Here is a 19,104-nt window from a genome sequence, read left to right as displayed (position 1 = left end):
TGTGGACCCGTTGGGGATGACCGCAGTAACAGCAAGACCACCCCAAGATCCGCCCAAGGCGTCGAAAACCTGGATTACGAAGAAGAATGCGTGTAAGCGTCTCATCGTGGTCGCGCTTCCATGCCCACTGATCAGGCTGTGCGCCGTCCCAAGCTTTAAGAAACTCGCCGCAGGCGTCAGCGATAAAGTTGCGGCTGCGCACTGATGATCGGAGGCGATGCAGTCGAAAACACGGGCAAGGTGCGCACTGCTGTTGTTGAAAAAGTGCTCCACGGGAACGCTGAATGGTGTCCTTTGGGCTTGAAGTGAAGTCGAAACCTTGGCTGTGGACCCGTTGGGGATGACCGCAGTAACAGCAAGACCACCCCAAGATCCGCCCAAGGCGTCGAAAATCTGGATTACGAAGAAGAATGCGTGTAAGCGTCTCATCGTGGTCGCGCTTCCATGCCCACTGATCAGGCTGTGCGCCGTCCCAAGCTTTAAGAAACTCGCCGCAGGCGTCAGCGATAAAGTTGCGGCTGCGCACTGATGATCGGAGGCGATGCAGTCGAAAACACGGGCAAGGTGCGCACTGCTGTTGTTGAAAAAGTGCTCCACGGGAACGCTGAATGGTGTCCTTTGGGCTTGAAGTGAAGTCGAAACCTTGGCTGTGGACCCGTTGGGGATGACCGCAGTAACAGCAAGACCACCCCAAGATCCGCCCAAGGCGTCGAAAACCTGGATTACGAAGAAGAATGCGTGTAAGCGTCTCATCGTGGTCGCGCTTCCATGCCCACTGATCAGGCTGTGCGCCGTCCCAAGCTTTAAGAAACTCGCCGCAGGCGTCAGCGATAAAGTTGCGGCTGCGCACTGATGATCGGAGGCGATGCAGTCGAAAACACGGGCAAGGTGCGCACTGCTGTTGTTGAAAAAGTGCTCCACGGGAACGCTGAATGGTGTCCTTTGGGCTTGAAGTGAAGTCGAAACCTTGGCTGTGGACCCGTTGGGGATGACCGCAGTAACAGCAAGACCACCCCAAGATCCGCCCAAGGCGTCGAAAACCTGGATTACGAAGAAGAATGCGTGTAAGCGTCTCATCGTGGTCGCGCTTCCATGCCCACTGATCAGGCTGTGCGCCGTCCCAAGCTTTAAGAAACTCGCCGCAGGCGTCAGCGATAAAGTTGCGGCTGCGCACTGATGATCGGAGGCGATGCAGTCGAAAACACGGGCAAGGTGCGCACTGCTGTTGTTGAAAAAGTGCTCCACGGGAACGCTGAATGGTGTCCTTTGGGCTTGAAGTGAAGTCGAAACCTTGGCTGTGGACCCGTTGGGGATGACCGCAGTAACAGCAAGACCACCCCAAGATCCGCCCAAGGCGTCGAAAACCTGGATTACGAAGAAGAATGCGTGTAAGCGTCTCATCGTGGTCGCGCTTCCATGCCCACTGATCAGGCTGTGCGCCGTCCCAAGCTTTAAGAAACTCGCCGCAGGCGTCAGCGATAAAGTTGCGGCTGCGCACTGATGATCGGAGGCGATGCAGTCGAAAACACGGGCAAGGTGCGCACTGCTGTTGTTGAAAAAGTGCTCCACGGGAACGCTGAATGGTGTCCTTTGGGCTTGAAGTGAAGTCGAAACCTTGGCTGTGGACCCGTTGGGGATGACCGCAGTAACAGCAAGACCACCCCAAGATCCGCCCAAGGCGTCGAAAACCTGGATTACGAAGAAGAATGCGTGTAAGCGTCTCATCGTGGTCGCGCTTCCATGCCCACTGATCAGGCTGTGCGCCGTCCCAAGCTTTAAGAAACTCGCCGCAGGCGTCAGCGATAAAGTTGCGGCTGCGCACTGATGATCGGAGGCGATGCAGTCGAAAACACGGGCAAGGTGCGCACTGCTGTTGTTGAAAAAGTGCTCCACGGGAACGCTGAATGGTGTCCTTTGGGCTTGAAGTGAAGTCGAAACCTTGGCTGTGGACCCGTTGGGGATGACCGCAGTAACAGCAAGACCACCCCAAGATCCGCCCAAGGCGTCGAAAATCTGGATTACGAAGAAGAATGCGTGTAAGCGTCTCATCGTGGTCGCGCTTCCATGCCCACTGATCAGGCTGTGCGCCGTCCCAAGCTTTAAGAAACTCGCCGCAGGCGTCAGCGATAAAGTTGCGGCTGCGCACTGATGATCGGAGGCGATGCAGTCGAAAACACGGGCAAGGTGCGCACTGCTGTTGTTGAAAAAGTGCTCCACGGGAACGCTGAATGGTGTCCTTTGGGCTTGAAGTGAAGTCGAAACCTTGGCTGTGGACCCGTTGGGGATGACCGCAGTAACAGCAAGACCACCCCAAGATCCGCCCAAGGCGTCGAAAACCTGGATTACGAAGAAGAATGCGTGTAAGCGTCTCATCGTGGTCGCGCTTCCATGCCCACTGATCAGGCTGTGCGCCGTCCCAAGCTTTAAGAAACTCGCCGCAGGCGTCAGCGATAAAGTTGCGGCTGCGCACTGATGATCGGAGGCGATGCAGTCGAAAACACGGGCAAGGTGCGCACTGCTGTTGTTGAAAAAGTGCTCCACGGGAACGCTGAATGGTGTCCTTTGGGCTTGAAGTGAAGTCGAAACCTTGGCTGTGGACCCGTTGGGGATGACCGCAGTAACAGCAAGACCACCCCAAGATCCGCCCAAGGCGTCGAAAACCTGGATTACGAAGAAGAATGCGTGTAAGCGTCTCATCGTGGTCGCGCTTCCATGCCCACTGATCAGGCTGTGCGCCGTCCCAAGCTTTAAGAAACTCGCCGCAGGCGTCAGCGATAAAGTTGCGGCTGCGCACTGATGATCGGAGGCGATGCAGTCGAAAACACGGGCAAGGTGCGCACTGCTGTTGTTGAAAAAGTGCTCCACGGGAACGCTGAATGGTGTCCTTTGGGCTTGAAGTGAAGTCGAAACCTTGGCTGTGGACCCGTTGGGGATGACCGCAGTAACAGCAAGACCACCCCAAGATCCGCCCAAGGCGTCGAAAACCTGGATTACGAAGAAGAATGCGTGTAAGCGTCTCATCGTGGTCGCGCTTCCATGCCCACTGATCAGGCTGTGCGCCGTCCCAAGCTTTAAGAAACTCGCCGCAGGCGTCAGCGATAAAGTTGCGGCTGCGCACTGATGATCGGAGGCGATGCAGTCGAAAACACGGGCAAGGTGCGCACTGCTGTTGTTGAAAAAGTGCTCCACGGGAACGCTGAATGGTGTCCTTTGGGCTTGAAGTGAAGTCGAAACCTTGGCTGTGGACCCGTTGGGGATGACCGCAGTAACAGCAAGACCACCCCAAGATCCGCCCAAGGCGTCGAAAACCTGGATTACGAAGAAGAATGCGTGTAAGCGTCTCATCGTGGTCGCGCTTCCATGCCCACTGATCAGGCTGTGCGCCGTCCCAAGCTTTAAGAAACTCGCCGCAGGCGTCAGCGATAAAGTTGCGGCTGCGCACTGATGATCGGAGGCGATGCAGTCGAAAACACGGGCAAGGTGCGCACTGCTGTTGTTGAAAAAGTGCTCCACGGGAACGCTGAATGGTGTCCTTTGGGCTTGAAGTGAAGTCGAAACCTTGGCTGTGGACCCGTTGGGGATGACCGCAGTAACAGCAAGACCACCCCAAGATCCGCCCAAGGCGTCGAAAATCTGGATTACGAAGAAGAATGCGTGTAAGCGTCTCATCGTGGTCGCGCTTCCATGCCCACTGATCAGGCTGTGCGCCGTCCCAAGCTTTAAGAAACTCGCCGCAGGCGTCAGCGATAAAGTTGCGGCTGCGCACTGATGATCGGAGGCGATGCAGTCGAAAACACGGGCAAGGTGCGCACTGCTGTTGTTGAAAAAGTGCTCCACGGGAACGCTGAATGGTGTCCTTTGGGCTTGAAGTGAAGTCGAAACCTTGGCTGTGGACCCGTTGGGGATGACCGCAGTAACAGCAAGACCACCCCAAGATCCGCCCAAGGCGTCGAAAACCTGGATTACGAAGAAGAATGCGTGTAAGCGTCTCATCGTGGTCGCGCTTCCATGCCCACTGATCAGGCTGTGCGCCGTCCCAAGCTTTAAGAAACTCGCCGCAGGCGTCAGCGATAAAGTTGCGGCTGCGCACTGATGATCGGAGGCGATGCAGTCGAAAACACGGGCAAGGTGCGCACTGCTGTTGTTGAAAAAGTGCTCCACGGGAACGCTGAATGGTGTCCTTTGGGCTTGAAGTGAAGTCGAAACCTTGGCTGTGGACCCGTTGGGGATGACCGCAGTAACAGCAAGACCACCCCAAGATCCGCCCAAGGCGTCGAAAACCTGGATTACGAAGAAGAATGCGTGTAAGCGTCTCATCGTGGTCGCGCTTCCATGCCCACTGATCAGGCTGTGCGCCGTCCCAAGCTTTAAGAAACTCGCCGCAGGCGTCAGCGATAAAGTTGCGGCTGCGCACTGATGATCGGAGGCGATGCAGTCGAAAACACGGGCAAGGTGCGCACTGCTGTTGTTGAAAAAGTGCTCCACGGGAACGCTGAATGGTGTCCTTTGGGCTTGAAGTGAAGTCGAAACCTTGGCTGTGGACCCGTTGGGGATGACCGCAGTAACAGCAAGACCACCCCAAGATCCGCCCAAGGCGTCGAAAACCTGGATTACGAAGAAGAATGCGTGTAAGCGTCTCATCGTGGTCGCGCTTCCATGCCCACTGATCAGGCTGTGCGCCGTCCCAAGCTTTAAGAAACTCGCCGCAGGCGTCAGCGATAAAGTTGCGGCTGCGCACTGATGATCGGAGGCGATGCAGTCGAAAACACGGGCAAGGTGCGCACTGCTGTTGTTGAAAAAGTGCTCCACGGGAACGCTGAATGGTGTCCTTTGGGCTTGAAGTGAAGTCGAAACCTTGGCTGTGGACCCGTTGGGGATGACCGCAGTAACAGCAAGACCACCCCAAGATCCGCCCAAGGCGTCGAAAATCTGGATTACGAAGAAGAATGCGTGTAAGCGTCTCATCGTGGTCGCGCTTCCATGCCCACTGATCAGGCTGTGCGCCGTCCCAAGCTTTAAGAAACTCGCCGCAGGCGTCAGCGATAAAGTTGCGGCTGCGCACTGATGATCGGAGGCGATGCAGTCGAAAACACGGGCAAGGTGCGCACTGCTGTTGTTGAAAAAGTGCTCCACGGGAACGCTGAATGGTGTCCTTTGGGCTTGAAGTGAAGTCGAAACCTTGGCTGTGGACCCGTTGGGGATGACCGCAGTAACAGCAAGACCACCCCAAGATCCGCCCAAGGCGTCGAAAACCTGGATTACGAAGAAGAATGCGTGTAAGCGTCTCATCGTGGTCGCGCTTCCATGCCCACTGATCAGGCTGTGCGCCGTCCCAAGCTTTAAGAAACTCGCCGCAGGCGTCAGCGATAAAGTTGCGGCTGCGCACTGATGATCGGAGGCGATGCAGTCGAAAACACGGGCAAGGTGCGCACTGCTGTTGTTGAAAAAGTGCTCCACGGGAACGCTGAATGGTGTCCTTTGGGCTTGAAGTGAAGTCGAAACCTTGGCTGTGGACCCGTTGGGGATGACCGCAGTAACAGCAAGACCACCCCAAGATCCGCCCAAGGCGTCGAAAACCTGGATTACGAAGAAGAATGCGTGTAAGCGTCTCATCGTGGTCGCGCTTCCATGCCCACTGATCAGGCTGTGCGCCGTCCCAAGCTTTAAGAAACTCGCCGCAGGCGTCAGCGATAAAGTTGCGGCTGCGCACTGATGATCGGAGGCGATGCAGTCGAAAACACGGGCAAGGTGCGCACTGCTGTTGTTGAAAAAGTGCTCCACGGGAACGCTGAATGGTGTCCTTTGGGCTTGAAGTGAAGTCGAAACCTTGGCTGTGGACCCGTTGGGGATGACCGCAGTAACAGCAAGACCACCCCAAGATCCGCCCAAGGCGTCGAAAATCTGGATTACGAAGAAGAATGCGTGTAAGCGTCTCATCGTGGTCGCGCTTCCATGCCCACTGATCAGGCTGTGCGCCGTCCCAAGCTTTAAGAAACTCGCCGCAGGCGTCAGCGATAAAGTTGCGGCTGCGCACTGATGATCGGAGGCGATGCAGTCGAAAACACGGGCAAGGTGCGCACTGCTGTTGTTGAAAAAGTGCTCCACGGGAACGCTGAATGGTGTCCTTTGGGCTTGAAGTGAAGTCGAAACCTTGGCTGTGGACCCGTTGGGGATGACCGCAGTAACAGCAAGACCACCCCAAGATCCGCCCAAGGCGTCGAAAACCTGGATTACGAAGAAGAATGCGTGTAAGCGTCTCATCGTGGTCGCGCTTCCATGCCCACTGATCAGGCTGTGCGCCGTCCCAAGCTTTAAGAAACTCGCCGCAGGCGTCAGCGATAAAGTTGCGGCTGCGCACTGATGATCGGAGGCGATGCAGTCGAAAACACGGGCAAGGTGCGCACTGCTGTTGTTGAAAAAGTGCTCCACGGGAACGCTGAATGGTGTCCTTTGGGCTTGAAGTGAAGTCGAAACCTTGGCTGTGGACCCGTTGGGGATGACCGCAGTAACAGCAAGACCACCCCAAGATCCGCCCAAGGCGTCGAAAATCTGGATTACGAAGAAGAATGCGTGTAAGCGTCTCATCGTGGTCGCGCTTACATGCGTTGTACGTATTACGGACGGCTCGGTCAACATAGGATTGAAGAGCAGTGCTGAGGCCTTTGTGATACCCGCCAATTAATGTTTCTTAGCCTGCTCGTCTCGACCATGTGACTTCACCTACAACTGGGGAATGTGCGGCCATAAAAAATAACAAATCGATTCGTCGCACCGCGGGGTCACTCTAACGGACTCCTAGTCAGCCCTACAAGTTTTGCAGGATAGAGTCCCCAAAGATCGGACCAGCCAACGCCCTTAACGTCTCGTCCAGCAGCTCAATGAAAACGACCTTAATTGCCACTTCCACTGAATTCCTTCCCACTTATGATTCTTAGAAAGTAAAGCCGCTGACATGTTCGTTGGAGAAACACTTTCACATCCTCATTTTTTTAGGATGGCTCAGTGGCAAAGCCGTTGTGCTGCAGAGCCCAAGGACGCCGGTTCGATCCCGGCCGTAATGGCTGCTTTTCTGACGGAGGCGAAAAGCGAAAACGCTCGTGTGTTCGAGATTTAGGCGCACGTTAAAGATCCCCCTGTGGCCAGAATTAATCCAGACAAGGAGGAGAAAACGCTGATTAAAGCAAAAGGAAAAGGGATGAGGGTGGTGTTGAAGCATGCCTAGTCCACATTAATGCGGAGCACTCCACTACGACGCGTCTCATAGCCGAGGGGTAGCTCCGGCGCGGTAAACCCACATTCCATCAATCAGCTTTTAAGTGGCTCCCGACGAACGGCGCTGTGTAAAGGAGGCCATTAGCGAACATTTTAGCTCCCATCAGAGTCAGTGGCCACAACCTTGCGTCGCCAAAGGAATGAAAAGGGAAGAGGCGTCAATGCTGTTCCGCATCCAGACGGACCCAGCACAAACATGGTCGTGGATTTACAACCTGAACCGTGCCTACTCCATGAACCAAACCCAAACTCTGATAACCGTGCCTAGTCGCCACAGGGATCAGTGTGCGTACCACGTGACGTCAGATATTGATTGATTTATTGATTGATCTATTGATTGGTTGATTGCAGGGTTCAACGCGCCTATGCGACGCAGGCGATGAGGTGCGCCGTAGTGGAGGTCTCCGCATTATTTTGACCACATGATGATCTTTAACGTGCGCCGAAATCTCAAACACACGGGCGTTTTCGCTTTTCGCTGTGTCGTTAAATATATCAATATGGAATGCCCAGATCATGAAATGGTGCGGTAAGCTCTGTTTGAAGAACTTCGAAGGAGATGTCCCTGGGTTCCTCTGTGGAGGACGTCATGTACCCGGACGTACATCAGATGCCTAGGCGACGAAACATTTGTGCCTAGTCCTTGGTGTTGTTCCCAAAGTTTTTCAAGGGTGCTGCTTGGGTGGAGCAATGGCCGAGTCACTTTGCAAGAATTGCTCCACCTGTTCCCTCACTCACTCACTCACTCACTCACTCACTCACTCACTCACTCACTCACTCACTCACTCACTCACTCACTCACTCACTCACTCACTCACTCACTCACTCACTCACTCACTCACTCACTCACTCACTCACACAAGCAATGAGAAAGACTGGTCTACACCTCCCATACGAGCTAAAATTCATGACTCCCTTCGAAATTCTGAGCCCTCGCCCCGAAAACCAAACTACAATGTGCGCTCTCTGTTGGTTGCCCACCAGTTTTCGTTTTGAGAATGTATGTCACCATCAACACCCTTGATTTAAATTTACCTGACCGCATTTCATGCCCCTCACTTTAATTAAAAAGCAACTGGCAAAAATAAATGAGCATTTTGTTTTGTGCTGCGTTTCTAACCAGATGAAATTGTCATTTTAACAAGGAGGTTAAGGTTTTAAAACACGCAGTGATTTTCCTCCCTCTTCATGGAGTAACAGGGGCCTAGTTATACTAGACAGGAAAATCTGAGAAATTTCCGGACATGATATCGGTGTGCCAAATTATTTTGTTCAAGAAGTACTGCTCCTAAGGCAAAACAATGCTCGTAAGTGTTTTGAAGTGCTGGTTGTAATCACGTTTTTTGAGGAATAATTAACGCTGTTGTATGAAACAATTTGGTGACCTGGCGTTGGCGTTGTTTACCAATAATTTTCGCCCAATTTTCGCCCCTAGTTAAAATAAACAAATAAACAACAGAAAGCACACTGCAAAAAGTTCGTGCCAGTCCGCCCCCCCCCCCCCCTCCCCCACTATGCTCCAGGTTGGTCAATCACAGGAAGAAGCAGGCAAAATGTACACAGTCTCGAATCTCAACATCTGCTATACTCAAAAATTTGCGTAGCCCAGGGCCCCACTTGTATTGCTCATTGTTACCCACGCAATCGACTGTTTTGAGGGGAATTGTATCGTTGGACTTGACATACGAATAATTATCACCGCTGATTGCCGGAATTACGCATATTTAAGAGTTCGCACGAAACGGATGAATGGACATTTCTGGAGGTGGGTTTGCGATTTTGAAAGGAAAGGTGCGATTACTCTATAACGCAATTAAAGAGCCAGTGTAACGGTAAGAACATGGGTTAGAGACATTACTTTCGAGCCCCTATTCATAAACTGATACACTCGTGGTTAACACTTCACAACCAATCCCACAGGCATGCTTGTTGGATAAAGGAGAATAATCAGAACCGCATGGCGTACTTTTCCAATTTACATAGCCGAAACTCCGACTTGTCAAGACATGCCTCAACGTCTGCTTAACGTATACAAGAAGTTTCAACCATGGTGACCCTAGATCAACATTGCGGCGCAACCGACTTCTTATGGCAGTGCGATCACTTTCCCAAAGCAACAGTAATAGGACTGAGAAACGGCAACACTTTTCCTAACGAAAAAAAAAAGGGTTCTTCGCCGCCGCTTCATTGCGCATCCTGTGAGTAAAAATATTGTTGCGAAATAAAGCAGAGGAATTTCCACAAAGTGCGTGCCCCTTTTCTGACAAACTTAACGGCGAAAGGTGTGTCAAAACATTGCAATTTCTTGAAGCAGAAATCCGCGGAAACGGATCGTCGGCTGTACACAGCGACTCGTAACAATCTCCCTGACGTCAAGGTCGGGCGACGCGCTTGCGACGATCGAGAGCCAGATGATCGAGAGAAAGGGGAACCCAGAGCAGCGAGGGTTACTGAGGTGTTCCCGCGCTTCTCGGAAAGAATCGCGGTTGAAAGCCTGCTGAGAAACCGGGCGAAGGGGTAACGTTCGAAAAGCCTTTGCGGCTGGCTGGCCGTCTGTCGTTCGTTGCCCATTCCAAACGAAATGCATTGCGGCTCGTAGAACTTGCCACGGCCGCTCATTATTATTCTCTTTTTTTCGCACCCCCCTCTACGCCGGCGAGTGGTATAAAAACCGGGTGGGCATCAGGGTAAATAAAATCAGTCGCAGCCTGATCTCGAAGTAAGCAAGTCGAGCAGAGAACAGCAGCTGAGTGAACATGAAGGTACGTGTGGACAATTTGAAGCTGCCGTGCTTCGTTTTTCATCCGCGGTGCGTGCTTAGGTGTTTCTAGCAATGTATTTATTGTTGGTTTTTGCAGCGTTGCTTCGCCGGCGTGTGTTCGAAATGTTGGGCAAATTTTCTTAGCGCGGCATTGGCGTAATATTAGGGCCGGTAACATGGCTGTACCGCGTTGTGGTATGTCTTGCAAGAATTTGCAAGGCACGCCACAACTTTGGTCGTGTCGGTGTATCCGTTGGGGGTACGTCTCTTGGCCTGATCGATCGCGCGGCTGTTGTCAATATTATTAGCGCAATGCAGGGGAGTCTGGTGATGCCCACGAAAATGCTTTTTCTGACCCAAATATCTCAGCATTTTCGCTCAGTTGCATTGGCCATCAGGTTTCTCGATTTATAATCGCTGCGGTACGTGGATAAGTACGAGGATAAACGAGGCCAAATATGGGGTTTACCTGACACTTTTCTTCGGAGCTGTGAGATTCAGCCATAAAAAAACTTAGCACTTGCCTTGAAAAGGTAAGCATTACTGTTGTAATGCCCGCGCCCAGTCGAGTCGGGTTTGAGTACCTTAAGGTATGATGAGCCTCAAAATTAGATGCACGTTTTATCACAGCGATTCGGCACGCAGGTGGTCGGTACAGAAGCAGACTTGTTGTTTTTTTTTAAATCGGAATTGTGGGTAGCTCGCCCAAATGAAACCTATTGGTGTCAATGCCAAACCAGTTAAAATAAAGCGAAGTAGTTATGCTTATCAAGTCACTGTCACTTACGGAGGTGACTTCGTCACGGTGACACTGCACTAGGCTAATCAAGCAGTCAGTGGTAAAAAGGTGTATTTTTGTCGCAGGCTGTTGAAAAGAACTGGGTCGACATTCACAAAACTTCTCTCCCATAACGTAATTTAAGAGCAGCTTATGAGTGGCCGGCGCGGTTGGTGCGAGCGAAAAGCGAGGTGACAGCCAAGGCACTAGACAACCCCAAATTGCTATTATGCTATCCTACGTGCGAGGGCTTTGGAGATTTGGAGATAGTACTGCTAGATAATGCTGTTTCCATGTCACAAATCTACAAAAAAACGCGCAAAGTGTTGCTTTCAGGTGAAATAACATATTGATGTTGTGAAATTAAATTCTTCTTTAGGTACCCGAATAAAAAACCATTTATGGGTGCAATTTGAAGCGAAGTGAACATTCGAAACACGAATGGCTTTCTCCGTTAGCCGTTTCATTATCAAGTGCTCTTACGAGGATAAAGCTGATTCACCAAGCAATTACTGTGTTGTTTCCGTGCGTAGGTCTTCGCTACGATCGCTGTCTTCGCCCTCGTGGCCTGCGCTGCATTTGCCGAAGAGGTGGCTAAGAAGGAGGAGAAGAAGGACGACAAGAAGGACGTTGAAGGGCGCGGTGGCGTCCTGGGCGGCCTGGGTGGCTACGGAGCAGGTGTGGGTCCCGGTCTCGTTGGTCATGGCCTCGGAGGAGTCGGAGTGGTGGGCAACCCTGCGCTCGTCGGAGGCGGCCTCGGTCACGGCGTTGGTCTTGGCCATGGCGTTGGTCTGGGACATGGCGTCGGCGGCGGCTTCCAAACTGGCTACGGTGCGTCGGCCGGAGGACACCAGGCGGGCTTCCAGAAGGGCGCCGCAGGGCACAACCAGGGATCCGGAGCCTTCGCCGGCGGGTCTTCGCACAGGAATGTGAACGCCTACAGCAACAACCAGGGCTACAACCACAACTCGGGCTTCTCTGCCAGCGACAGCAAGAGCTTCGGCACTGGACACCAGCAGGGATCGTCTGGATTCCAGGGAGGTGCAGCAGGACACCAGGCTGGTTTCGGACAGTCTTCCTTCGGGAAGGCTGGTGGTGTCGGCGTCGGAGGCGTCGGTCTTCATGGCTAAACGTAAGCATTTATATAAACGGACAATGACTAGCAATATTTTGTACTCAAAATTTGCTCAAAAAGTGAAGTTCGACTTTCAAGGCGGAGGTCACTGCCGAAGAAACTGAAATTAGAAGGTGGGATTTGGAGATATAATTGTTCACGTTCCGTGCTTCTTAAAACCAAGAGATTCTAAGAGGTTGACCTGTCGCATATTCCACGTGCGAGGCGTGTGTAAGACAACGAGTCTTCGAAAAAGGCATCACCCGCGGAACTTATATGACAGTAAGATGTCGCTAGATCGACGTACCCAGCTTCTGTAAAATCTTGTTATCCCCGTCCCGGCCAACCACCAGAATTCGTCTTGTGGATACGGAGCCCACAGCACGTCCCATTGCTCTGATGTCTTCAGGAATCCGCAGTGTGTCTTGATATATAGTCCTCTTGGTGCCGTATAGAAAATTTTCGCAAAAATTTCGTTCTTCGCTATTGTTGGATACGTTTTTGTACTGTGGCTATTTAAGGCTGCTGTATTAAAAATCATTACTATTTATTTCCAAGGCGAATCAGTGCATTTCGGAATGCAGAAATCTTATTTGTATGATGGTAGTTGTTACTGCTGTTAGCCAATCCACACTTGTCGCTCTTTACGTCACTGAAAAATGGCAGGAATGTCCCTGGCTACGTCACCGTACCCTTAACAGTAATTAACATTATCCCTTACTGCGTCATTGTATTTATTGAAATCTACACCTTTGTCGTCGACCTTAAAAAATCCGCTTCCCCTTATGGCAAGTTTAACATTAAGATAGCATGCAAAAGAAGTTTCAAAATGCACTCGCGCGCTAAACGCCATGGGCAATGGTTTGAATGAAACAATCGCTAACAGTTTTTACTGCCATGTCGTAGATTATTTTAATAGCGGTGTTTGCTCTAAAGGCTCTAATAATACAATTAAAAAGACTTGCGAAAGGCGGTGTTCGATTCGTAGACTTCAGGGTGGTTCAAAATTAAACGTATTAACCTAAATTCCTCCTTGGGGGTTATCGCGAGCGCGTGAAGTGCAGACTGCACGTACCGACAATAAACTTGCATACATGCTGCCTTCCCGCATGTTGCCCGGTGATAGACATGTATAATAAGTGGTTCTTGTTGTTCTCTTTTCAGGCTTCTTTTGCTGTCGCACGTGAAGAACATCGCATCATCTCGCTTCACTTGTCTTTTCGCCAGCCCACCAACACGTCTTGTTCGTCCAAACTTTCATGTCACTCGGACTCACTGCGCATTTTGGTGTCGCAACAGCGTCGACCTCCCCTCTGTTACGAAACGCTGCACTTAGTCACCGAATTAGTCAATAAAATCTGCTCGCCCAACCAATATTGATTGCGAATTGAGTGTTTTCTCCGGACTTTTTTTCCCAAAAGCCAAAGTTCGTGAAAGCCAAAGTTCGTGAAGGGACATTGAGAGTAACGGCCGTATCAGACTCAGAGGACCCTAAATTTGGGCTACGGCTTTGAAATGACGCCGCTTGCGTACACGTGTGCTTCGTTTCCTTGCGTCTGTGATGTGGACCACATCTCCTGATATTCTATACAGGAAGAATTTGTTTCGCTCGACAAGCCTCTATTTGCTCCATACAAAATTATCTAGCAGCATAAAAGATCTGCCTTGTGGCTGTCTACAGTAGCAAAGAAAATGTTTGCTTGCCTTGCCTCAAATGCGCTGGTGACAGCGCAAGGTAAAACTTCAACGCAGACTTCCCTACAATGGTCATTCTGTTGAGTAAGACAAGCGTCCCGTTCGAGTTAGTTAGAATTAGACAAGCTCTCTTTCTCTATCTATTGAAATAAATAAATATATATATATATATATATATATATATATATATATATATATATATATATATATATATATATATATATATATATATATATATATATATATATAATATATATATATATATATATATATATATATATATATATATATATATATATATGATTGAGGGTGGTAGCCAGCGCCACTCTGACTACACGGGGAGTCCCCCGTGTAGTCAGAGTGGCGCTGGCTACCACCCTCAAGCGTCAGATACACTTCCAGTAAATATAAATAGCCCAGAAAGTGAAGGAGAACACAGTCGCCCAGATAGCCGAATTGGTAAGGCATTCGACATGTAATCGAAAGGCGTGGGTTCGGTCCCCACTCTGGGCGCGTGTTTTTCTTTCTTTCTTTCTTCTGTATATTCAAAAAAATGTTTACTTCATTAACCGTAGTGAAAAAGAAAAAGAGCCTAACCACACCCCTGTGCGTCCTTTGGCGTTGTAGACTGCTGCCCTATCTTTCTGTATATATATATATATATATATATATATATATATATATATATATATATATCGAATCTTAAAATGGGAAATGAGGGGCTCGGTGAAATAAGACGGAAAATAAGGGTTGGCAGTCAAGAAAACCTCGGAAAGCAAAGGGGAGGTTGTGATGGGTCATAGAAACATATGAAGAATTTTTTCAGTCAGAAAGAAAGCAGTGAAAAAATGCCCGCCGGGTGAGATCCGAACCCACGACCTCCACAATACCGGTCTGGTGCGATAACCACTACGCTACCGGCGGGGCTGTTTCCCCAGCACTTTCTCGGGTATTTATGTTAAAGGGAAGCTGAAGCGCTTTCCAAAAAAATTGAGTTAGATTAACAGTTATATAGTTTCTTGCGCGCTGATTCCGAATATCACATTGAAATTTATCGTACATGAGTCCAAGTGGCATTTATCTTGCAAAAAGCGCGGCCCCGTTTGAAAGACGCGTGCTTTTCGTCTTTTGACGCCCCTGATTGGTTGCGCCCGTCATGACGTCAAAGGAGGACACCCTTCGGCCGCGCGGGTTGTCTGAAGCATTGCGAACGATCGCACGGTTGCCTTTGCTGCAATTTAGCTTGCAGTTTAATTTTCGCACATGGCTGGAAGTTTGTTTTATAATTTCCCGTGCTGTTGGTTCAATTATCTTGGAGCTTAAATTTACTTTACACGACAGAGAACCCCAAAGCAGTGACGGTGACGTCGATTAGTGGGTTCCATCAAAATATTTTTGAATTAGGCAACCAGCATAGGGGGATTTTATACCTTATGTTAATATTAGGTACTGCCTTAACTGTTTCTTATTATACACAAAACCATTTATGCCGAAGATTAATGGGCGTTTTATAAACAATCTACCAGCGAAAAGCACGTACGTGCACTGCGCGAAAAAATAGCGTTCTAGCGCTGTAAACGTATATGCGAGACACATCTTGCCGGTACACGCATAAACCAACAAGCAGACTCTGCTTCCGCATTTCCTTTGTTCGTTGTCGCCCACCCCAGCCCCGTTACTCATCCCCGTACACCGACCCACACGCGCGCGCCATTTCGGCAGCGGCGCTACGGTGCCTCCGCGATTGCTAGCTGCACTTCGATGAGTGGCGTCTTACTGCTTCACATGCATTTATTCTGAAAACACTGCAGCATACTAGTGCCTGCTCAGCATTATTGGCTGTAGTAGGGCTTGATTTTCGCTTGTGCGTTGCGCATTCTGCTACAATATTACGGCCACCTCGTTATAATTAACAGACCAGTCGGACAAGGCAGTTACGTTGTAGTTACGTTACTTTAGGTAACAATCACCAAACGTTTGTGATAATGAATCGTTGGCCTGTTTCATCATTTCTAGATTTAAGCATTTACCGCGCTAGTCGGACAGAGGCCGTATATTTACTCTTCGCCCCTAATTTTTTTAGCATCATCATTATATATATCACCGACTATCACTGGAGCACACTTGAGGTTCAGTGACAAGTGCTTGCCAGGTTATAATATGCAGCCACACGGAATCTTGGGCAAAAAATTAGGCCCCCGCAGTCAACACAAATTATCGCACGGTGGTGGTTCGGAGTGGTGTTTTTTTTTAATTCCAGACAAACATAACCTTATCGTGACATGTATACTTGCAAAATAAGTAATCTGGTTGTCTTGGTTCTTTTACTTTGTAGGAATACTGTTTGAACACTGTCCTGAGCCCATAGGTAAAGAAAACCGACGCGTTTAACGAAACAAGTATTTCCTGAACAAATGTGACTTGGTTTCTGGATGGAACGAAGCATCCCCGGCCAAAGTACAGCAGTATTTCCCATCCTTCCTAAATCTAGAATCTAATGTGAACATTCACGTCCGTCGCATAAAAAAAAAAAAAACGCATTGGAGTGGTTTACAAAGTATTTAACGTAGTGTAGTATATTCTCTGTCATCAAGCACAGCCACCTAGGCTGTCGCTTCCGTATGTTATCAAGGATCCCGGCGTGGCATTATTCTGCTTAGGAATACGGCATGACAACGTATGCCTCGTTTGGCGTTCGTGCATACTTTTTGAACACGAAAATTGTACAAATGAGTGCTATCAACCACAACAACAACAAGTATCATTCACAAGGAAACACGGCGAAAAGAGCATGGCCGAGGCGGCCGATCCGGCCGGAAGTCCAGGTATGACGTTTTTCAGCCGGTTTTCGCCCGCGCTCTTCGGTCTTCCGGCATCGCGCGGCGAGATGGGGGCGGGGCATCGGGCCACTTTTTTTTTGCTCATTGCGCCGCTTCTATTGCATGTATTGCGAAAATATTTCGTACACATGAACTATTCAATGTGTACTTGCTGCTAGTCAACTTTTCTTTTAATTCTAAAACCGCTTCACCTTCCCTTTAAGGTATTTTTTTTTCCTGCACTTGGGGCTGGTAGCCAGCGCCACTCGGACTACTCGGCGTGAAGGGGACCTTCTTTTTAACCCCCTGGCCGTGACTCGAGTGTCTACGACATGTCGAGAGTGGTCGACCAGGGTTGTTAAGCTACCTTTGGCACCAAGACGGCCAGAACAGAGGCCCTCGCTAAGCATGTAACGAATCAGAAAATGGGAAATGAGGGGCTCGGTGAAATAAGACAGAAAATAAGGGTTTGCAGTCATGAAAACCTCGGAAAGCAAAGGGGTGGTTGTGGTGGGTCATAGAAACAGATGAAGAATTTTTTGAGTCAGAAAGAAAGTGGTTCGGATCCCACCCGGCGGGCATTTTTTCACCACTTTCTTTCTGACTCAAAAAAATTCTTCATACCTTTCTATGACCTAACGCATTCCCCCCTTTGTTTTGCGAGGTTTTCTTGACTGCCAACCTTTATTCTGTATTAATTCACTGATCCCCTCATTTCCCATTTCTGATTTGCTACATATATATATATATATATATATTTGTATAGGTAAACAATAGAAGAAAATTCTCGAGGAGCCAGAATATTCGAGAAAACGGTTGACTCACGATTTAAAACAAAAAAACTGGTTTGCTGACGTTGTGACTGGAGGACCAGTCTTCATCTGACTAACGTACAAACTAGGAGGGGGACGTCAGTAAACCACAGTTATTGTTTTTAATGGTGAGTCAACCATTTTCTCATATACAGTCAAACCCGGATATATCGAACTCGCAAAAAACGGTCATTAGTTCGATATATCGTATAATTCGATATATAATGTTTAAAGAATTTGACAATGCACAGAACGTACCTCATCACTAACTGTTGTTTACTTGCAAGATACATGCTCCGCGGGCACACTAGCGCGAGAAATAGTATCCGATCTTCTTTTGCTTCATCATTTTCGAAGCATTGTTGAGCACACACTTTTCAACATTGTCAAGTGACTCGAAACAGCTGAGCCCACAGCCTTCTATTGCCTTAAATGGTGCTTAGCGTGCTTCTCGGGATGCTGTACTCCGCCGCGACATCAGACTTCTTTTCCCCGCATTCAACTTTCTTGATAATTTCGAGCTTCGTGGAAATTGGCAGGTTCTGCCGCTTCACAGCAGCCATCGCAAATGGGGCAGATGAACAAGGCGTACCGATGCTTCGTCAACCGTGAAAACACGAAAAGGGAAGCATGCGTAGAAGCGAGGGGAGAGAGAGCCCGCCGCGCGAGACTGGCGAGACAGCGGGAGAGTGTGGTCCAACCACTATTTCCAGGGGGTGGCTGTCAGAGCGAGCGAGAGCGCGAGCGCTTGGGCTAAGTGACTTTTCAAACTGGGGGAGGAGGCGTAGGCAGCTCGCCCAGCTGCCGCGCGGGAAAGCCAACTTCGGGGACAATCTTGCGCTGCCGAAGTTCGATATATAGGTTGCGGCTGCCTTTTTTGTTCGATGTAGCCGTACTTTTTGCTATATATTCTCCCGGTAACATTATAGTGCACAATAATTGTTCGATATATGGGATAATTCGATGTAAACGGGTTCGATATAGTCGGGTTTGACTGCATATATATATATATATATATATATATATATATATATATATATATATATATATATATATATATATATATATATATATATATATATATATATATATATATATATATATATATATATATATATATATATAAACAGTCAGATACACGGCAAATAACAAAGAAGTTTTACTCACGTAGTTGCTATGAGACTTGCCTTCATAAGACCACAGTTACGTGATATTGCTGCCACAAACATTTTGGAACACATTTCTTATATACCTTTGCGGAGAATGGTAAGCAGGCGATAAATATGGTTGGCGAACGGCGAGTATGAATACAGTTGGGATATGTACGGAGAACAATAGAGCATCCTGAGAACCAAGGCAAAAAAATTGACTTCAGAATGCAGGTGGCCTGATTAAACTATTAGATTGCAACTGAACACGGTGTAGAGACCAATGCATGTGGGCTGCCCTTGCGTGCCCCGCGGAAGTGCCAACCTGTGATTCGAAATAACAAACTAATTCATTCATTCATTGCTCTCACGGGAGAAACCGCGCGGCTAACAGTCCTAGCCTTCTGCAGCCCCTCCCAAGTGGCTTTGGCGAACGCCTCACTGTCCAAAGAGGTGAACGAGCCCTTTTCCCCAACCCGGACAAGAACCTCTCTGGCGCAGAAGCTCAAACGCTGAGGCAAATCCAGACGAACACTTATCCTAACAAATCCCGGCTATCCAAAATGTTCCCTCAAACACACACAGACGCATGCAATAAATGCGGATACCCTTCCAACTTATTTCACGCATCATGGGCCTGCCCTATCATCTGGCCTTCAAGAAACAACCCCACAAATACGGTCGCGCTTTGGGAGGCAGCTCTGG

The 19,104-nt window shown here is 49.2% G+C and overlaps 1 protein-coding gene across 1 annotated transcript; it reads left to right on the top strand.

The window, feature by feature from the left end:
- Positions 1 to 9,879: 9,879 nt before the first annotated feature.
- On the top strand, positions 9,880 to 13,299 carry LOC144179098 (uncharacterized). Its single transcript, XM_077707312.1, has 3 exons — positions 9,880 to 10,034; positions 11,345 to 11,943; positions 13,090 to 13,299. Exons 1-2 carry the CDS (start codon positions 10,029 to 10,031, stop codon positions 11,939 to 11,941), a joined length of 603 nt encoding a protein of 200 aa, XP_077563438.1. The 5' UTR covers positions 9,880 to 10,028; the 3' UTR covers positions 11,942 to 11,943; positions 13,090 to 13,299.
- Positions 13,300 to 19,104: the final 5,805 nt, after the last annotated feature.

The sequence above is a fragment of the Haemaphysalis longicornis genome, unplaced genomic scaffold (genome assembly GCF_048455015.1).
Source record: "Haemaphysalis longicornis isolate Haplotype H1 unplaced genomic scaffold, Haemaphysalis longicornis Haplotype H1 scaffold_1, whole genome shotgun sequence".
Classification (NCBI taxonomy): Eukaryota; Metazoa; Arthropoda; class Arachnida; order Ixodida; family Ixodidae; genus Haemaphysalis; species Haemaphysalis longicornis.
The sequence above is the reverse complement of the archived record's forward strand: the minus strand, read 5'-3'. Positions and strand labels throughout refer to the sequence as shown.